We start from the raw sequence: 15,157 nt of genomic DNA on the forward strand, positions 1-15,157 counted from the left end.
GCACGAGGCTGAAGGGCTTAGATAAGTAGAGACAAGGATCTGACCCGCTGTGTTGGTTAGGTATTGTATCGGGGTAGTGTTATTGTGATTGGAAATAAAGTTGGTTGAATCCAGTGCTCGGCAGTGTTTTACTGAACCAGTCAAACAGGGTGAGAATAGGAGCAGAATTACAAGACAACCAACAATAGATCACTCGTTCAAACTAGTTTTTATGTTTTATGAGAGTTGCGTTCAAGCTGGTTGACCACATAGGGTCTGTCATCTCCAGTACCTCCCGGGCCCCGAGGCGTGGAGACACAAGCAGGCCTGTGCTGGCGGCCACAATGGTGGAGCCGCCGAGCAGCGCTGAGTGCCGAGCAGTGCACTCTGGCTCTCCTGCTGGCACAGTCGCGCACCTTCTGTGTCTGGGCATCACTGTCGGGATAGGGGTTGTCTATAGGCCGGGGCCAAGTGAGTGTGAGTATTTGAGCCACCACTTTCAGGACAGAGCTAAGGCAATGGTCCATAGGTATGCCATGTTCGTGAGCGCCCGTAACTAGGGGCCAGTGCTCCGGGTGGCATCCTCGAAGGGGCGGGATGGGGCCGGGATCCATGTGTACACGCGATAAATGTGGCCCGCCATCCACTCACAGACATGCGTCTTGGCCCCTGTGCAGAACAAGGTTGCCGATCCCTGCTTTAGGGAAAGGACTGAGTTGTATATTCAATTTTACTATCTAGGTGGGTGTTTTTTTGGTTTTTTTTTTAAAACTAAAACTAGTTAAGAAAGCTAAATGTGGAGGATGTAAAGAATCTGCAAAGAGATACAAACAAGTTAAACGAGTAGGCAAGAAGATGACAGAGGGTATATTTTACTTGAAAGATTAAATTAATTATTTTAGTAAAATCTGAAAAACAACTCCCAAAAAGAATTCTGCTGGCTCTCAGTGCTTGTTGCTGATCTACAAAGTAATACAAAATATATTTCTGCTGATCCTGTATCAATTTCCTGACTGGAGGTATTTTGATTCAAACTAGCAACAACTTAGCACATGGAAACCCATTACTAAGGAGTGAAGGGAATGGTGGGGAGGTGAGGCAGGATCAGCTTCCCCATGCAGCAGGGCAAAGGCCGCAGACAGCAGCAGAATTAACAAGCTCATCAGGAAGGCTGGCTCCATCCCGGGAGTGGAGTTGGATTCGCTGGAGATTTACGCAATCTTGAACATGTTCACAAAAATATTAGGAAGAAATTAGGAAACTTTATGCTAAAATGAAGAGATAGGAAGTGACGAGCAAGTAAGCCTTGGTTCAATTTGGCCAGAGGAGGCACATGGTAGAGGTGTGAGGATACTTTTCTGATCAAACGTCTCCGACTAGTAGTGTACCGCAGGGATTGTTGCAGGAACCCTTACCGATTGTGATATAGATATAGATATATACACACACACACACACACTAGTACACAATAGCGCTACAATTCTTGGCCCATCTTACTCACCATTGTCCCGGTGTGTCCGTTAGCCAAGTTTCATTCAGACTTATGTTATATTTTACAGGTTATTGACCTTTTAAACTTTACAAAAACAACATTTCAAACCACTATTTTTTTTATTTTATTCCACTTGCCCTGCCGTCAGTCTACGTCACAATGACGATCCCAAATCTCAATTGGATCCCGAATCTCATTTACACAAAAAATTGCGATTTAAAAAGAAAATCAGTTTTACTCAAATTCTTCCATTTTCTTTCACAATGACGTCACAATGGGATCCCAAATCTCATTTACATTTAAAAAAATCGTGATTTTCAAAAAACTAAGTTTTAATCAAATTCTTCCGTTTTCATTAACAGGATAATATTGTGGTTAGGTTAGGAATAGGGGACTGAAGAGGGAGTGTGAGATATTGTTCACATTGATCTTAAATTTTACAAGTTATTGTCATTTTCAACTTTAAAAACGTTGCAGTCGCGCTCCCACTTGCCGGCCATGCCTGCGCAGTTGGGCGAGGGTTGCCGTGACTCGTGTCACAATGGGGATCTCTGGCGTCATAAAAGTAACCCGTCATCCTCACTGCACAGTTTGGTAGAATATTGTTCAAGAAGGAACTGCAGATGCTGGAAGATCGAAGGTACACAAAATTGCTGGAGAAACTCAGCGGGTGCAGCAGCATCTATGGAGCGAAGGAAATAGGCGACGTTTCGGGCCGAAAACCTTCTTCAGACTGATGAAGGGTTTCGGCCTGAAACGTCGCCTATTTCCTTCGCTCCATAGATGCTGCTGCACCCGCTGAGTTTCTCCAGCAATTTTGTGTACCTTTGGTGGAATATTGCGTTGGGGGAACGGGTCCCACTTTATTTATCTATTTATTTATTTAATTCTTTATTTCGAACAGAATAAAAGAATAAAAAGCAAGTGTGAAACAGCATACAAAAAACAAAACAAGAATATTTATAAAGTGTCATAAACAATATCTATAAATAAATGAAATCGTATGTATCCGAAAAGGGGCAGGAAGAAGCCAAAGCTTATTAATTCCCACCCCTTATTCAACTGCATATAATTATCTTATACAAAATTAGCAGCTATATGTACACCATATGTACACCAGCAGCAATATGTACACCAAATTATTTACATTTATACACTAATCAAATATTTACAAAGCCATACAAAAAAGAGAGAAAAAAAATAAAAAGAAAAGAAAAAACCCTCATATACTATATAGTATCTTAGTCATATATATACACAACCCATCACCCTTCCTAATACAATCAGTATAACAAATATCCCACAGAATCACCTATCCTCATCCCAATATCCGTTTAAACAAGTGTTTTTGTACATCTTTTTAAACTGAATTATGTTTGTGCTAAGTTTTATCTCCTGTTCCAGACCATTCCACAAATTCACACCACAGATTGCTATGCACATACTTTTAAGAGTTGTTCTGACATTGAGTTTTTGAGTTCTCATGATCTAGTTATATATTAATAACGTGAATATAAATGGAGGAGAGATGATTAGTAAATATTCAGATGACATGAAAACTGGTGTTGTTTTGGATAGCAAGAAAGGTTGGTTCCAACTACAGGAGATATAAATCACATGGAAAGTTGCTTTAATGGAAAATGGAGCATTGGCAGATGAAATTTTATACCAACAAGTGTAAGGCAATGCATTCTGGGAAGTGAAATAGGGACAGGATATATACAGGGAGGCTGAGGAATGTTGATGAATAGCAGGATTCTGGGCTGCATGTCTATAGCTCCCGAAAAGCTACAGTATCAGCCGATAGGGTGGTGCAGATGGGATGTTTGCCGTGAAAGATCAGGGCATACAATACAGTGGAGAGGACATTATGTTGCAACTATCTAAAACATTGGTTCGACTGCACTTAGTCAATACAATACAATCAGTTTTATTCGTCACATTGCACATAAAGCGCACAGTATAGAAACAGGCCCTTCAGCCCAACTCATCTATACTGACCCAAGCTAATCCAATTTGACTCGTATACAATACCTCTAAATCTTTCCTATCCCTGTATCTGTCCAAATGTCTTCCGAATGTTATCACGCCTGCCTCAACCACTTCATCTGGCTCATTCCATGTACCCACTGCCCTTTGTGTAAAAAGGTTGGTCATCAGGTTCCTATTAAATCTTTTGCCACTCACCTTTAACCTGTGCCCTTTAGTTCTTAAATCCCCAACCCTGGGATAAAGACGATGTGCATTCACCCTGACTCTGCCACTCATGATTTTATACACCTCCAAGATTACCCCTCAGGTTTCCTACTCTCCAAAAGCATAAAATCCTAACCTGCCGAACCTCCATAACTCAGTAGAGTCCTCACAACATCCTCATAAAGTTTCACTGCCATCTTTCCATCTCAACAGCATCTTTCCTTTAGCAGGGTGAACAAAACTGAACACAATACTCCAAGTGAGGCCTCACCAACATCTGGTACAACTACAACATAACATCTCAACTTCTAGTCAATTCCCTGACTGGTGAAAGCCAGCAGGGCAAAAGTCTTCATGACCATCCCGTTCACCTGCATCACTACCCCCAGGAAAGCATGCAGTTGCACTTCCAGGTCCTTCCATTTAACAATACTTCCCAGAGCCCCACTATGAAAACCCTACCCTGGTTTGACTTCCCAAAATGCCATATCTGGCACATATCCCAGAACAGTACAGCACGGGAATAGGCTCTTCAGGCCACAATGCCTGTGACATTATGTCAAGTTAAACTAATCTCATAGAAACATAGAAAATAGGTGCAGGAGTTGGCCATTCGGCCCTTCGAGCCTGCACCGCCATTCAATATGATCATGGCTGATCATCCAACTCAGTATCCCGTACCTGCCTTCTCTCCATACCCTCTGATCCCCTTTGCCACAAGGGCCACATCTAACTCCCTCTTAAATATAGCTAATGAACTGGCCTCAACTACCTTCTGTGGCAGAGAATTCCAGATTCACCACGCAAAAAAATGATTTTCTCATCTCGGTCCTAAAAGACTTCCCTCTTATCCTTAAACTGTGACCCCCTTGTTCTGGACTTCCCCAACATCGGGAATAATCTTCCTGCATTTAGCCTGTCCAACCCCTTAAGAATGTTGTAAGTTTCTATAAGATCCCCCCTCAATCTTCTAAATTCTAGCGTGTACATGCCGAGTCTATCCAGTCTTTCTTCATATGAAAGTCCTGCCATCCCAGGAATCAGTCTGGTGAATCTTCTCTGTACACCCTCTATGGCAAGAATGTCTTTCCTCAGATTAGGAGACCAAAACTGTACGCAATACTCCAGGTGTGGTCTCACCAAGACCCTGTACAACTGCAGTAGAACCTCCCTGCTCTTATACTCAAATCCTTTTGCTATGAATGCTAAAATACCATTCGCTTTCTTCACTGCCTGCTGCACCTGCATGCCTACTTTCAATGACTGGTGTACTATGACACCCAGGTCTCGTTGCATCTCCCCTTTTCCTAATTGGCCACCATTCAGATAATAGTCTACTATCCTGTTTTTGCCACCAAAGTGGATAACCTCACATTTATTACCTCACAAAGTGAGATTAACCTCACAGATAATCTCAACTGCCTGCTCACAATCCATGCACCTCCATTCTTAAATGACACTATACTATCGCCTAACATTGGTTCCAGGTACACATTCTTTGTAAAAAATAATCTTGCCACACACAATTCCTTTAAATTCCCCCTCCCATCTCACCTTAAAGCTATGCCCTCTAATCTTTCATATTTCCACCCTGGGAAAAAGGTTCTGACTGTCCACACTATCTATGCCTCTCATAATTTTATATACTTTTTTCAGGTCTATGCTCAGCCTCCAAGGCTCAGGAGAAAATAATCCAAGTTTAATTAAACTCCTTTTGCCATTCCTACACCCAATTATCTAGCTAATCAAGATCCCATTGTAATTTTTAATAATTTTCTTTACTATCTAAAATGCCAGCTATTTTAGTGACATCTGCAAATTTACTATTCTCATCCAAATCAGCGATAGAAATGACACAACAATGCACCCAGCACCACCTCCTGAAGCAGACCACTAGTCAGACTGCCAGTCCTAAAAACAGCATTTCTGCTAATGTTACTTACCATCAAGCAAATTATGTAATAAATTATCTAGCTCTCCCTGGATCCCATGTGACCTAAACTTCCAGAGCAGACTACCATGCGAAACCTTAAAGACTTATTCAAATGAAAGATATCCATAATACATTCATTGTACTTTAGAACTATACTCACCATGACCCAAACTCTTATTAAAACTTTCATGAATAGTGGAAAATGACTGCAAAGTTCCATCTTGTCCTATATTTAAAAACAAATGGATGATTTGTGAAACTATGCTCAACTTTAAAGCACAATGAGCACAAACATTAATCAAAAGATTTGTAAAATATACTATCTACGATACGTTGAGTGATACAGACTACCACTCAACAGAACAAGCACCAAGTACACTTGAAGATTAGTGTGATTTCATTCTAATGAAAAGATCAGTTCTACAAAATGAAGACTAGCAAATAATACAGTAATATGGTAAATGGTAGGGAATTGAAGATACATGGTAAATGGTAGGGAATTGAAGAAAGTAGGTGAACAGAGGGATCTGGGAATAACTGTGCACAGTTCCCTGAAAGTGGAATCTCATGTAGATAGGGTGATAAAGAAAGCTTTTGGTGTGCTGGCCTTTATAAATCAGAGCATTGAGTATAGAAGTTGGGATGTAATGTTAAAATTGTACAAGGCATTGGTGAGGCCAATTCTGAAGTATGGTGTACAATTTTGGTCGCCTAATTATAGGAAGGATGTCAACAAAATAGAGAGAGTACAGAGGAGATTTACTAGAATGTTGCCTGGGTTTCAGCAACTAAGTTACAGAGAAAGGTTGAACAAGTTAGGGCTTTATTCTTTGGAGCGCAGAAGGTTAATGGGGGACTTGATAGAGGTTTTTAAAATGATGAGAGGGATAGACAGAGTTGACGTGGAAAAGCTTTTCCCACTGAGAGTAGGGAAGATTCAAACAAGGGGACATGACTTGAGAATTATGGGACTGAAGTTTAGGGGTAACATGAGGGGGAACTTCTTTACTCAGAGAGTGGTAGCTGTGTGGAATGAGCTTCCAGTGAAGGTGGTGGAGGCAGGTTCGTTTTTATCATTTAAAAATAAATTGGATAGTTATATGGATGGGAAGGGAATGGAGGGTTATGGTCTGAGCGCAGGTATATGGGACTAGGGGAGATTATGTGTTCGGCACGGACTAGAAGGGTCGAGATGGCCTGTTTCCGTGCTGTAATTGTTATATGGTTATATATATTCTTACCTGCACTAAGAATGTTTTGTCCGTCAGATCCATGATATTTTATTTTGGTTGGAGGGGCACCATGTCCCATACGACATCGTAAAAGGCGACCTCCACCTCCTGGAGCATCAAAAATCCAGACCTAAACATAAACCAGAAAGCATTTACTGTATTTCTTTTTATACAAAAGGATAAATTGTCTATGTTATGCTTTTCACAACAATAGTGTTATCCCACCTTATCCTGTTCAGCCGGCTATTAAAGAAGATTGAATAGTGCACAGGTAGAAACAAGGAACGAAAAATGTAGCTCTACAAAAGACAAAGTGCAGGAGTAATTCAGCGGGTCAGGCAGCATCAATGGAGAACATAGATACTGTATCGGGGATGGCTCCTGCACCCATGCAGAACGTGATTTAATTAACTTTACCACTAACATTCACTCCAATTCACTCGGACTATTTCTGACATAGTGTTGAAATGAATTACTTTTTTCTTTCTTACATCCCTTTCCAAAACTTTGGCTGTCACAGCTGACTCTGTACAAACTTAAGTAGTTAATCACAACTGATCATTGGCAGAACCATCAGAGACAGTCAAGAGCAGGTAAACAGATTGCAAAATTATACTTCAAACATAATAGATGTTTACACAGAAAGAGGATGACAGCTTTGTGATCCACAACAGTGAAGTGTTATTTTAACCTCAGCCATTCCATTTAGTTAGATCATTGTATTATGTAGTTAGAGTCTTACTTTTTTTTCCAATGAAAACACTTTATAGGGAATAGTCATATGACAATAATAGGCGGTAGGCGGCGCGACTCTGGTCAGCAGCGGCCTCTGCAGCCTGTCCGCGTTTTTATTATTTTTTGTCTATGTTTATATGTAGTTTTTGTTATTTTATGTTGGGGGGTGTGTGTGTGGGGGGGGGGTGGGGTGGGGTGGGAGGGAGGGGGAAACTTTTAAATCTCTCCCTGCACTGGAGACCCGACCTTTTTTTTCGTCGGGTCTCAGTTGTCGTTGAGGCTGCAACGAGGAGCGGCCTCCAACAGAAGAAGCCGGGGACTCAGGTGCCGACTCACCTCACCGTCGCGGAGCTGGCCGAGACCGGAGCGGGTGGAGCGGTGGAGGAGCGCTGCCGCTGCTGCTGCTGCCGCTGCGGAGGCTGCTACTGCGGGTCTGCGGACGGCAGCACCGGGAGCCCGCGGGTCCCTGGAGGGAGACCGCTTTTCAGGGCTCCTGCAACGGCGACTTCTCCCGCCCGAGTTGCGGGGTCGAAGAGCTCCTGGAGCGGGGCCTACATCACTGCCCCGCGCGGCTTGGAATGGCCGCGGGACTCTGCGAGCGCACGCCGGGGGCTCTAACATCAAGACCCGGTGTGCGACCTCGCACCACCCGGCGTGGCTTTAATGGCCGCGGGACAATCGCCATCGCCAGCCGGGGGCTTTGACTTTGACTCCGACATCGGGGGGGAAGAGTGCAGTGGAGAGATACGTTTTTTTTTGGCCTTCCATCACAGCTATGTGATGGATGTTTATGTAAAATGTAAATTATGTTGCGTCTGGGGTCTATTTGTGTGTAATGTATGGCTGCAGAAACGGCATTTCATTTGGACCTCCAGGGGTCCAAATGACAATTAAATTGACTCTTGACTATTGATAATAGGACATGAACCATACCCGAATTGCATTGTCTTCACCAGTAGTAATGAGAAGTGGTTCTCCATGAACAAATGTTAATCCGGCAACAGCTGTTGAGTGAGTTTCTCGCATCTGGGTAATCAGCTTCTTCTCCTCCAAATCCCAAAGGCCAACGTGACCCACATGACTGCCAACTGCCATCACTGGAAATCCATCTGTAAAATTGAAATATAAAAACATTGTGATGTTCAAGGATAGTTTTAATGGCAGACGTGTGCAAAGAAACCTACAAGAACCTCTAGATATTATATGCAGGCATTCCATGATTTATAAAGGAATTGTATTCTGAAGGAACACTTCATTAGGTGATGGTAAATTGAAATTATGTAGTAGGAAGGAACTTCAGATGCTGGTTTAAATCATATTAGTTTCTAGTATCTGTTCAAAAACATATGAATACAACTGTCTTAAATAACAGTAAATCATTTAGTTGACAATTGAAGTTTAAACCAAGATAACAAAACCATGCATCCTTTACCCTTTCAGAGGACTCACCAAGTGAAACTTAAAGATCTGTTGGAGCGCCCTCTTGTGGGGAGAATCTAAAACTAGGGGATCATTGTCTGAAATTGAATTTGTCCATTTAGGGCAGAGCGAGACAAAATATTTTCTCTCAATGGGTGGTAGTCTTTATAGTTCTCGTCTTCAAAGGCAATTGGAACAGAATCTTCTTTGAGGCAGATTCTTGAAAAGGAAAAAGATAAGTGGGAATGCAGAGGCAAGGCCATGATCAGTCCTGCTCCTAAAGTGGCTTGCTAAATAACTTCAGATTTGTCAGGGAGACAGAGCGTCATAGTTAAGAGCTACCAGTCATTTTCAAAGTACAGACAGAAAGTAGATTGGCGACCACTAAGAAAGGTAAAGGGAGTAGGCATTGAATGTCAGAATCTCCTGCCAGCAATTTGCCTCTAAAGCACATATACCCTTTGGATATTATTGCCGGTGGGGTGGGGGTTGGGGGAACCATGCAGCAGGAAGCAGCAGCCAAATCCATGGCACTGGGTCTGATAAACAGCAGGATAGGGCTATAGTGATATGAGACTCTATAGCTAGGGGGACAGATGGGAGGTTCTGTGGCCACAGACAGGGCTCCAAAATATTATGCTGCGTCCCTGGTACCAGAGTTCAGGATGTCTCAAAGCTGCTCCAGAACATTCTCAAGAGCAAGGGTAAGCAGCCAGAGGTCGTTATGTACATCATAGGTAGTACAAGAAATGAAGTTAGGAAATTTAAAAATTCCCTGTGCGGTTCCGAATAAATTTCAAGACCCTTCTTTATGTCTACGAAGCCCTTAACGGGCTTGCCCCCACCTACATCAAAAGTCTGCTACCCACCACACCATCTCCAGGTCCCTCAGATCGGCCGACTTGGGGTTACTGAACATCCTAGACATAAGCTCAGGGGCGACCGCGCCTTTGCGGTTGCAGCTCCTAGACTGTGGAACAGCACCCCTCTTCCCATCAGAACTGCCCCCTCCATCAACTGCTTTAAGTCGAGACTTAAAGCTCATCTGTACTCTCAAGCCTTTCTTGACGTCCTCTGAGGGAGGGCTATATGTATGTATTTATGTATGTACTTAATCTATGAACCTATGTTGTATAACGTTAGTACCTCCACCAATGTAAAGCACTTTGGCCAACGAGAGTTGTTTTTTAAATGTGCTATAGAAATAAAAGTGACTTGATTTGAAAAAAGCAGGACCTCAAAGGCAGTAATCTCTGGATTACTTCAGTGCAGGATTTACACTGTAAATGGTAGACCCCTAGAGAATGAGTAGCAAAGAAAGTTTGCATATTTGCCTTCATTGGGAAAAGGAGGGGGGGGGGGGGGGGGGGGGGAGAGAGAGAGAGAGAGAGATATAAGTTGGGAGATCATGAAGCAGTTGTACAAGTCGTTGGTGAAACCACACTTTTGTTTACAAAATTAAGATCATTTATAGGTACGAATGCCGATTAAATTGACATTCTAAGGAGATGTCAATCTAAAAGAAATATATATAGTATTGTCAAAACAGAACATCACTACTCTCATCCATGAAGCAGAAGGCGGACGAAAAGTCCCTGAACTGATGCAAAAAGCAGTTGCACAGTTGGCAACATTCGTCACCGTTGGTCCCGGATTTAAAGAGGAAATAACCCCATTTCCGCGCAGTGTGGGTCCAGTACCTGATAAAGATCACAACGCTTGATGGATGCAATGTATTCCCATTATCTTCCATGGGTTTGCCAAGTCTTGATACAGACTCCCTTTTTGCGCAACATGTGCTTCTAACATAAGTGTGTGGGGTGGGGGGGGTGGGGAGTGGGTGGGTAAAGGAAAAGTTGGGCCAGAGGAGGGAGTGGGGGGGGGGGGGGGGGGGGGGGGGGGAAGAGTCGTACCGGGGGGGGGGGGGGTGTTGGGAGAGAGTTGTACCATGGGATTGGGGGGGAGGGGAGTTGGTACCATGGGACGGAATGATACCAGGGGAGTGGGGTTAACGGGTGAGTTGTACCCGGGGAGTGGGGGGGGGGGGGGAGAGAGTTGTACCAGGGGAGGGAGTTTGGGGGGGGTGGGGGGGGGTCTTCCTCTTGCAAATGAAACATAAACCAAAGGAATAGTTATATCTCAAGCCGGGTGTTGAGCAGCCAGGTTGTTGTCTCTGTGTCACTGTCTGCCAGGCCCTGAGCTCCGTTTGGTGGGTGCTAGAGCGGGCATCCAGAGATGACATGGTGGGGTAAGGGGAGAGTTATACCAGGGGAGTGAGGGGAGAGTTGTACGAGGGAAGGGACTGGGGGGGTAAGGTGAGAGTTGTACCAGGTAAGGGGGAGGGGGTGGGGGCTGGAGAGAGGCAGATGCCGTGACGCCAGAGGGGCAGACGTTGTGACGCTAAAGCGGAACGTCATTGAAAGCGGAGATTAACAAAAAATGTTTGCTTGTTTTTTTTTTTGTTTTTTTACGGATTTTTCATTTTTTTTTCTTTTTACCAAATAATCAAAACCTGCGAATTTCCGCAGAGAAATCTTATGCCCGAGGTAATCTCTGCAGGGTCTTGAAGTGGAGAGCCACCACCTGGATGCGGTTGCACACCAGTGACCGACCGCCCTCACAATTGGGAGATACAGGACCGCAGCAGCGACTGTGTTTCCGATTGCCCAGAAGAAACACTCCAACTTCCTCTGGGTCCTGCCAACAAAGGCAGAGGGCAGGACCAAGGCAACCAACCAGTATCACAACAAAGAGGCCACCAGTTGGTTTATGGCCAGTGTTCTGCCTCTGTAGGAAAGTACTCAGAGTAATTGCCCAGCTATGGCACTAGCCAAAATCTGGATTTGCTTTCCGGTTGACATAGGATGATGGAATAGGGCCACAAGAATGAGGGCAAAATGTGAAAACACACAAATTTGCCATGGATTGAAATAAGGGGTTAAAAAACATATAGTCCAGATTAGTTTTTTCTTGGGAATATCATTTTTCCGACAGAAGAGCCCAATGAACAAAATGACACCCACGAAGTAGGATCCTATGGGGGGGGGGGGGGGCACGGTAGGCCCCTCTGGCCCATGTTATAGAAACACATTTTACAGTAGAACTGCCTGTATTTTAAAGTCAGACATTTTAAGTACACAGGTTATCTAAATCCAAATATTAATTTAAAGAGGCTAGACATTTTAAAAATCATCATATGACAATCAAAATCTTACTGTATCAAATTAAACCAGCCAAAGTTGTACAAAATTGATTGGTGTGATACGGTTTGTTTCAACTGATATTACAACTTTACTTTATACTGAGCCTACAGCTTTTTCTCATTTTCTTCCTAAATTCTTCTTAAATAAACAGCATTGATATAATCTCATTACCTGTGCGAAATGATATTGCTGTGACTGGTCCCCAATCTTGCTGAAATTTCATTACCATTTCATCATATTTCAGATTATGAATAACTATCATGCCAGATGTTAGGCCAACAGCAACTACATCCACTGCTGGGGCCTAGAAAATGGAAAACACAAAGAGAAAATTATAACATATAACCTAACAATTATAACAGTTCTGGGAACCATATTATACGAAAGATGTTGTCAAGCTGGAAAGAGTACAAAGAAGATTTACAAGGATGTTGCCAGGACTAAAAGGTGTGAGCTATAGGGAATAGCTGAATAGACTGGGACTTTTCCTTGGAGGGCAGGAGAATGAGGGATGATCTTATAGAGAGGTATAATATCATAAGAGGAATAGATGAGATAGATGCAGTCTCTTGCCCAAAGGAGTTGAATCGTGGACCAGAGGACATCGGTTTAAGTTGAAGGGGAAAAGATTTAATAGGAATCTGAGGGGTTACTTTTTCACACAAAGGGTGGTGGGTGTATGGAACAAATTTCCAGAGGATGTAGTTGCGGCTGGGACTATCCCAACATTTAAGAAACAGACAAGTACATGGATAGAACAGGATTGGAGGGATATAGACCAAACGTGGGCAGTTGGGACTAGTGTAGCTGGGACATGTGGGCCAGTGTGGGCAAGTTAGGCCCAAAGGCCTGTTTCCATGCTGCATCACTCTATGACTCTGTGTGCAACCAATTATAATCTTCCCATTGACATAACCAAATAGAATTTTAAACATGGCTATTGATTTAACATAAATTTAAAATCTCATTTAATTTTTATGTTTGAGGGATCATACACTACGATTCTGTTAGTTTGTCTCAATTTGCAAACTGGTGACAATGACTCAAATTCTAACAAATTTACAGAAGAAATGTCTTTTTATTTCAATTAGGTCATTTTAACAACATTTGCACTCGACTAAATTAAATATTCAATGAAGGATTATAATAAAATCCAAGTACAAATATTTAAATCATTAAATCTCTAGTTAACTTCACATTTGTCCACAATGCAATTATCAACTGGAATTCCAAATTACAAACTTTGATTATATAAGCAATATACTGTGGAAATAATGGGAAAAGTAATACTTTTCAATCTTATATATGGTAAAAGGATATTAATGAAACAACTGAAAATAGCTAGCACAAAAGATGGCCGGAGAAACGCCTGCCGTTGTGTCCAGAGACTGGGATAATTGATCATCAATAGCCATAATCATCTTTATTTTCTGCAAGGCATGACTGCAGCCAATAGAAGGAACACTTATGTTTAAGAGGGAACTGCAGATGCTGGAGAATCGAAGGTTACACAAAAAAGCTGGAGAAACTCAGCGGGTGCAGCAGCATCTATGGAGCGAAGGAAATAGGCAACGTTTCGGGCCGAAACCCTTCTTCAGACTGATCGGGGGCGGGGACAAGAAAGGGAAAAGGAGGAGGAGCCCGAAGGCTGGGGGATGGGAGGAGACAGCAGGGGGGCTGAGGAAGGGGAGGAGACAGCAAGGACTAACAAAATTGGGAGAATTCGATGTTCATGCCCCCGGGATGCAGACTCCCCAAACGGAATATGAGGTGCTGTTCCTCCAATTTCCGGTGCTGCTTGCTGTGGCCATGGAGGAGACCCAGGACAGAGAGGTCGGAGACGGAGTGGGAGGGGGAGTTGAAGTGCTGAGCCACCGGGAGGTCAGCTTGGTTATTGCGGACCGAGCGGAGGTGTTCGGCGAAACGATCGCCCAACCTCAGCTTGGTCTCACCGATATAGATCTGCTGACATCTAGAGCAGCGGACGCAATAGATGAGGTTGGAAGAGATGCAGGTAAACCTCTGTCGCACCTGGAACGATTGCTTGGGTCCTTGAACGGAGTCGAGGGGGGAGGTAAAGGGACAAGTGTAGCATCTCTTGCGGTTGCAAGAGAAAGTGCCCGGGGAGGGGGTGGTACGAGAGGGAAGGGAAGAATTGACAAGGGAGTTATGGAGGGAGCGGTCTTTGCGGAAGGCAGATATGGGGGGAGATGGGAAGATGTGGCGAGTGGTGGGGTCACGTTGGAGGTGGCGAAACTGACGGAGGATTACTTTTTGTATGTGACGGCTGGTGGGGTGAAAGGTGAGGACTAGGGGGACTCGGCCCTTGTTGCGAGTGGGGGGGATGGGGAGAGAGAGCAGTGTTGCGGGGTATGGAAGAGACCCTGGTGCGAGCCTCATTTATGGTGGAGGAGGGGAACCCCCGTTCCCTGAATAATGAGGACATTTCAGATGTCCTGGTGTGGAACTCCTCATCCGTGGAGCAGATGCGGCGTAGACGGAGGAATTGGGAGTAGGGGATGGAGTCCTTACAGGAAGCAGGGTGGGAAGAAGTATAGTCTGCCTACGGTCTTTCCCACAGGTAATTTTTATTTTATATAGTGGCACAAAATTTATAAAATGCTAAACATAAATTGCTAGTTAGAACTTAGCTGGAGTACTGTCTAAATAAGGACATCACACTTGAGAAAATAGATCGTGCTTTACCCCCTCCAAGAAATATGTCAGAACGAAGGGCCAGTCTAGACATCAGATCAGTTTGTTCTTCTTAAAATGGAGGTGGTTTGTAACAGATTTATCAGATGTTTCTTACATAGCATTTGATGTAGTAGCCCGAGCCACCAGCACCAAGAGCAGCAACAAGGGACTAGACGTTTAAGATAACTTGAAAAAAGAACCCACAGGAAGAAGAGAATCATTATTTTAAGTGATATTTGGTCTGATTTATAATGTACTTGAAAAGTGAAAA

The 15,157-nt window shown here is 43.5% G+C and overlaps 1 protein-coding gene across 1 annotated transcript in view; it reads right to left on the minus strand.

The window, feature by feature from the left end:
• wdr36 (WD repeat domain 36) overlaps positions 1-15,157 on the minus strand; it is a 73,579-nt gene that overhangs the window by 46,993 nt on the left and 11,429 nt on the right. Inside the window, exons 7-10 of the mRNA XM_055633208.1 lie at positions 12,361-12,493; positions 8,501-8,676; positions 6,842-6,962; positions 5,761-5,826 (exon numbers count right to left, since the gene is read on the minus strand). Of these exons, the coding sequence (XP_055489183.1) occupies positions 5,761-5,826; positions 6,842-6,962; positions 8,501-8,676; positions 12,361-12,493 (496 nt within the window). The remainder of the gene's footprint in view (positions 1-5,760; positions 5,827-6,841; positions 6,963-8,500; positions 8,677-12,360; positions 12,494-15,157) is intronic.

Source organism: Leucoraja erinacea, chromosome 3 (genome assembly GCF_028641065.1).
Source record: "Leucoraja erinacea ecotype New England chromosome 3, Leri_hhj_1, whole genome shotgun sequence".
In the NCBI taxonomy this organism is placed as follows: Eukaryota; Metazoa; Chordata; class Chondrichthyes; order Rajiformes; family Rajidae; genus Leucoraja; species Leucoraja erinaceus.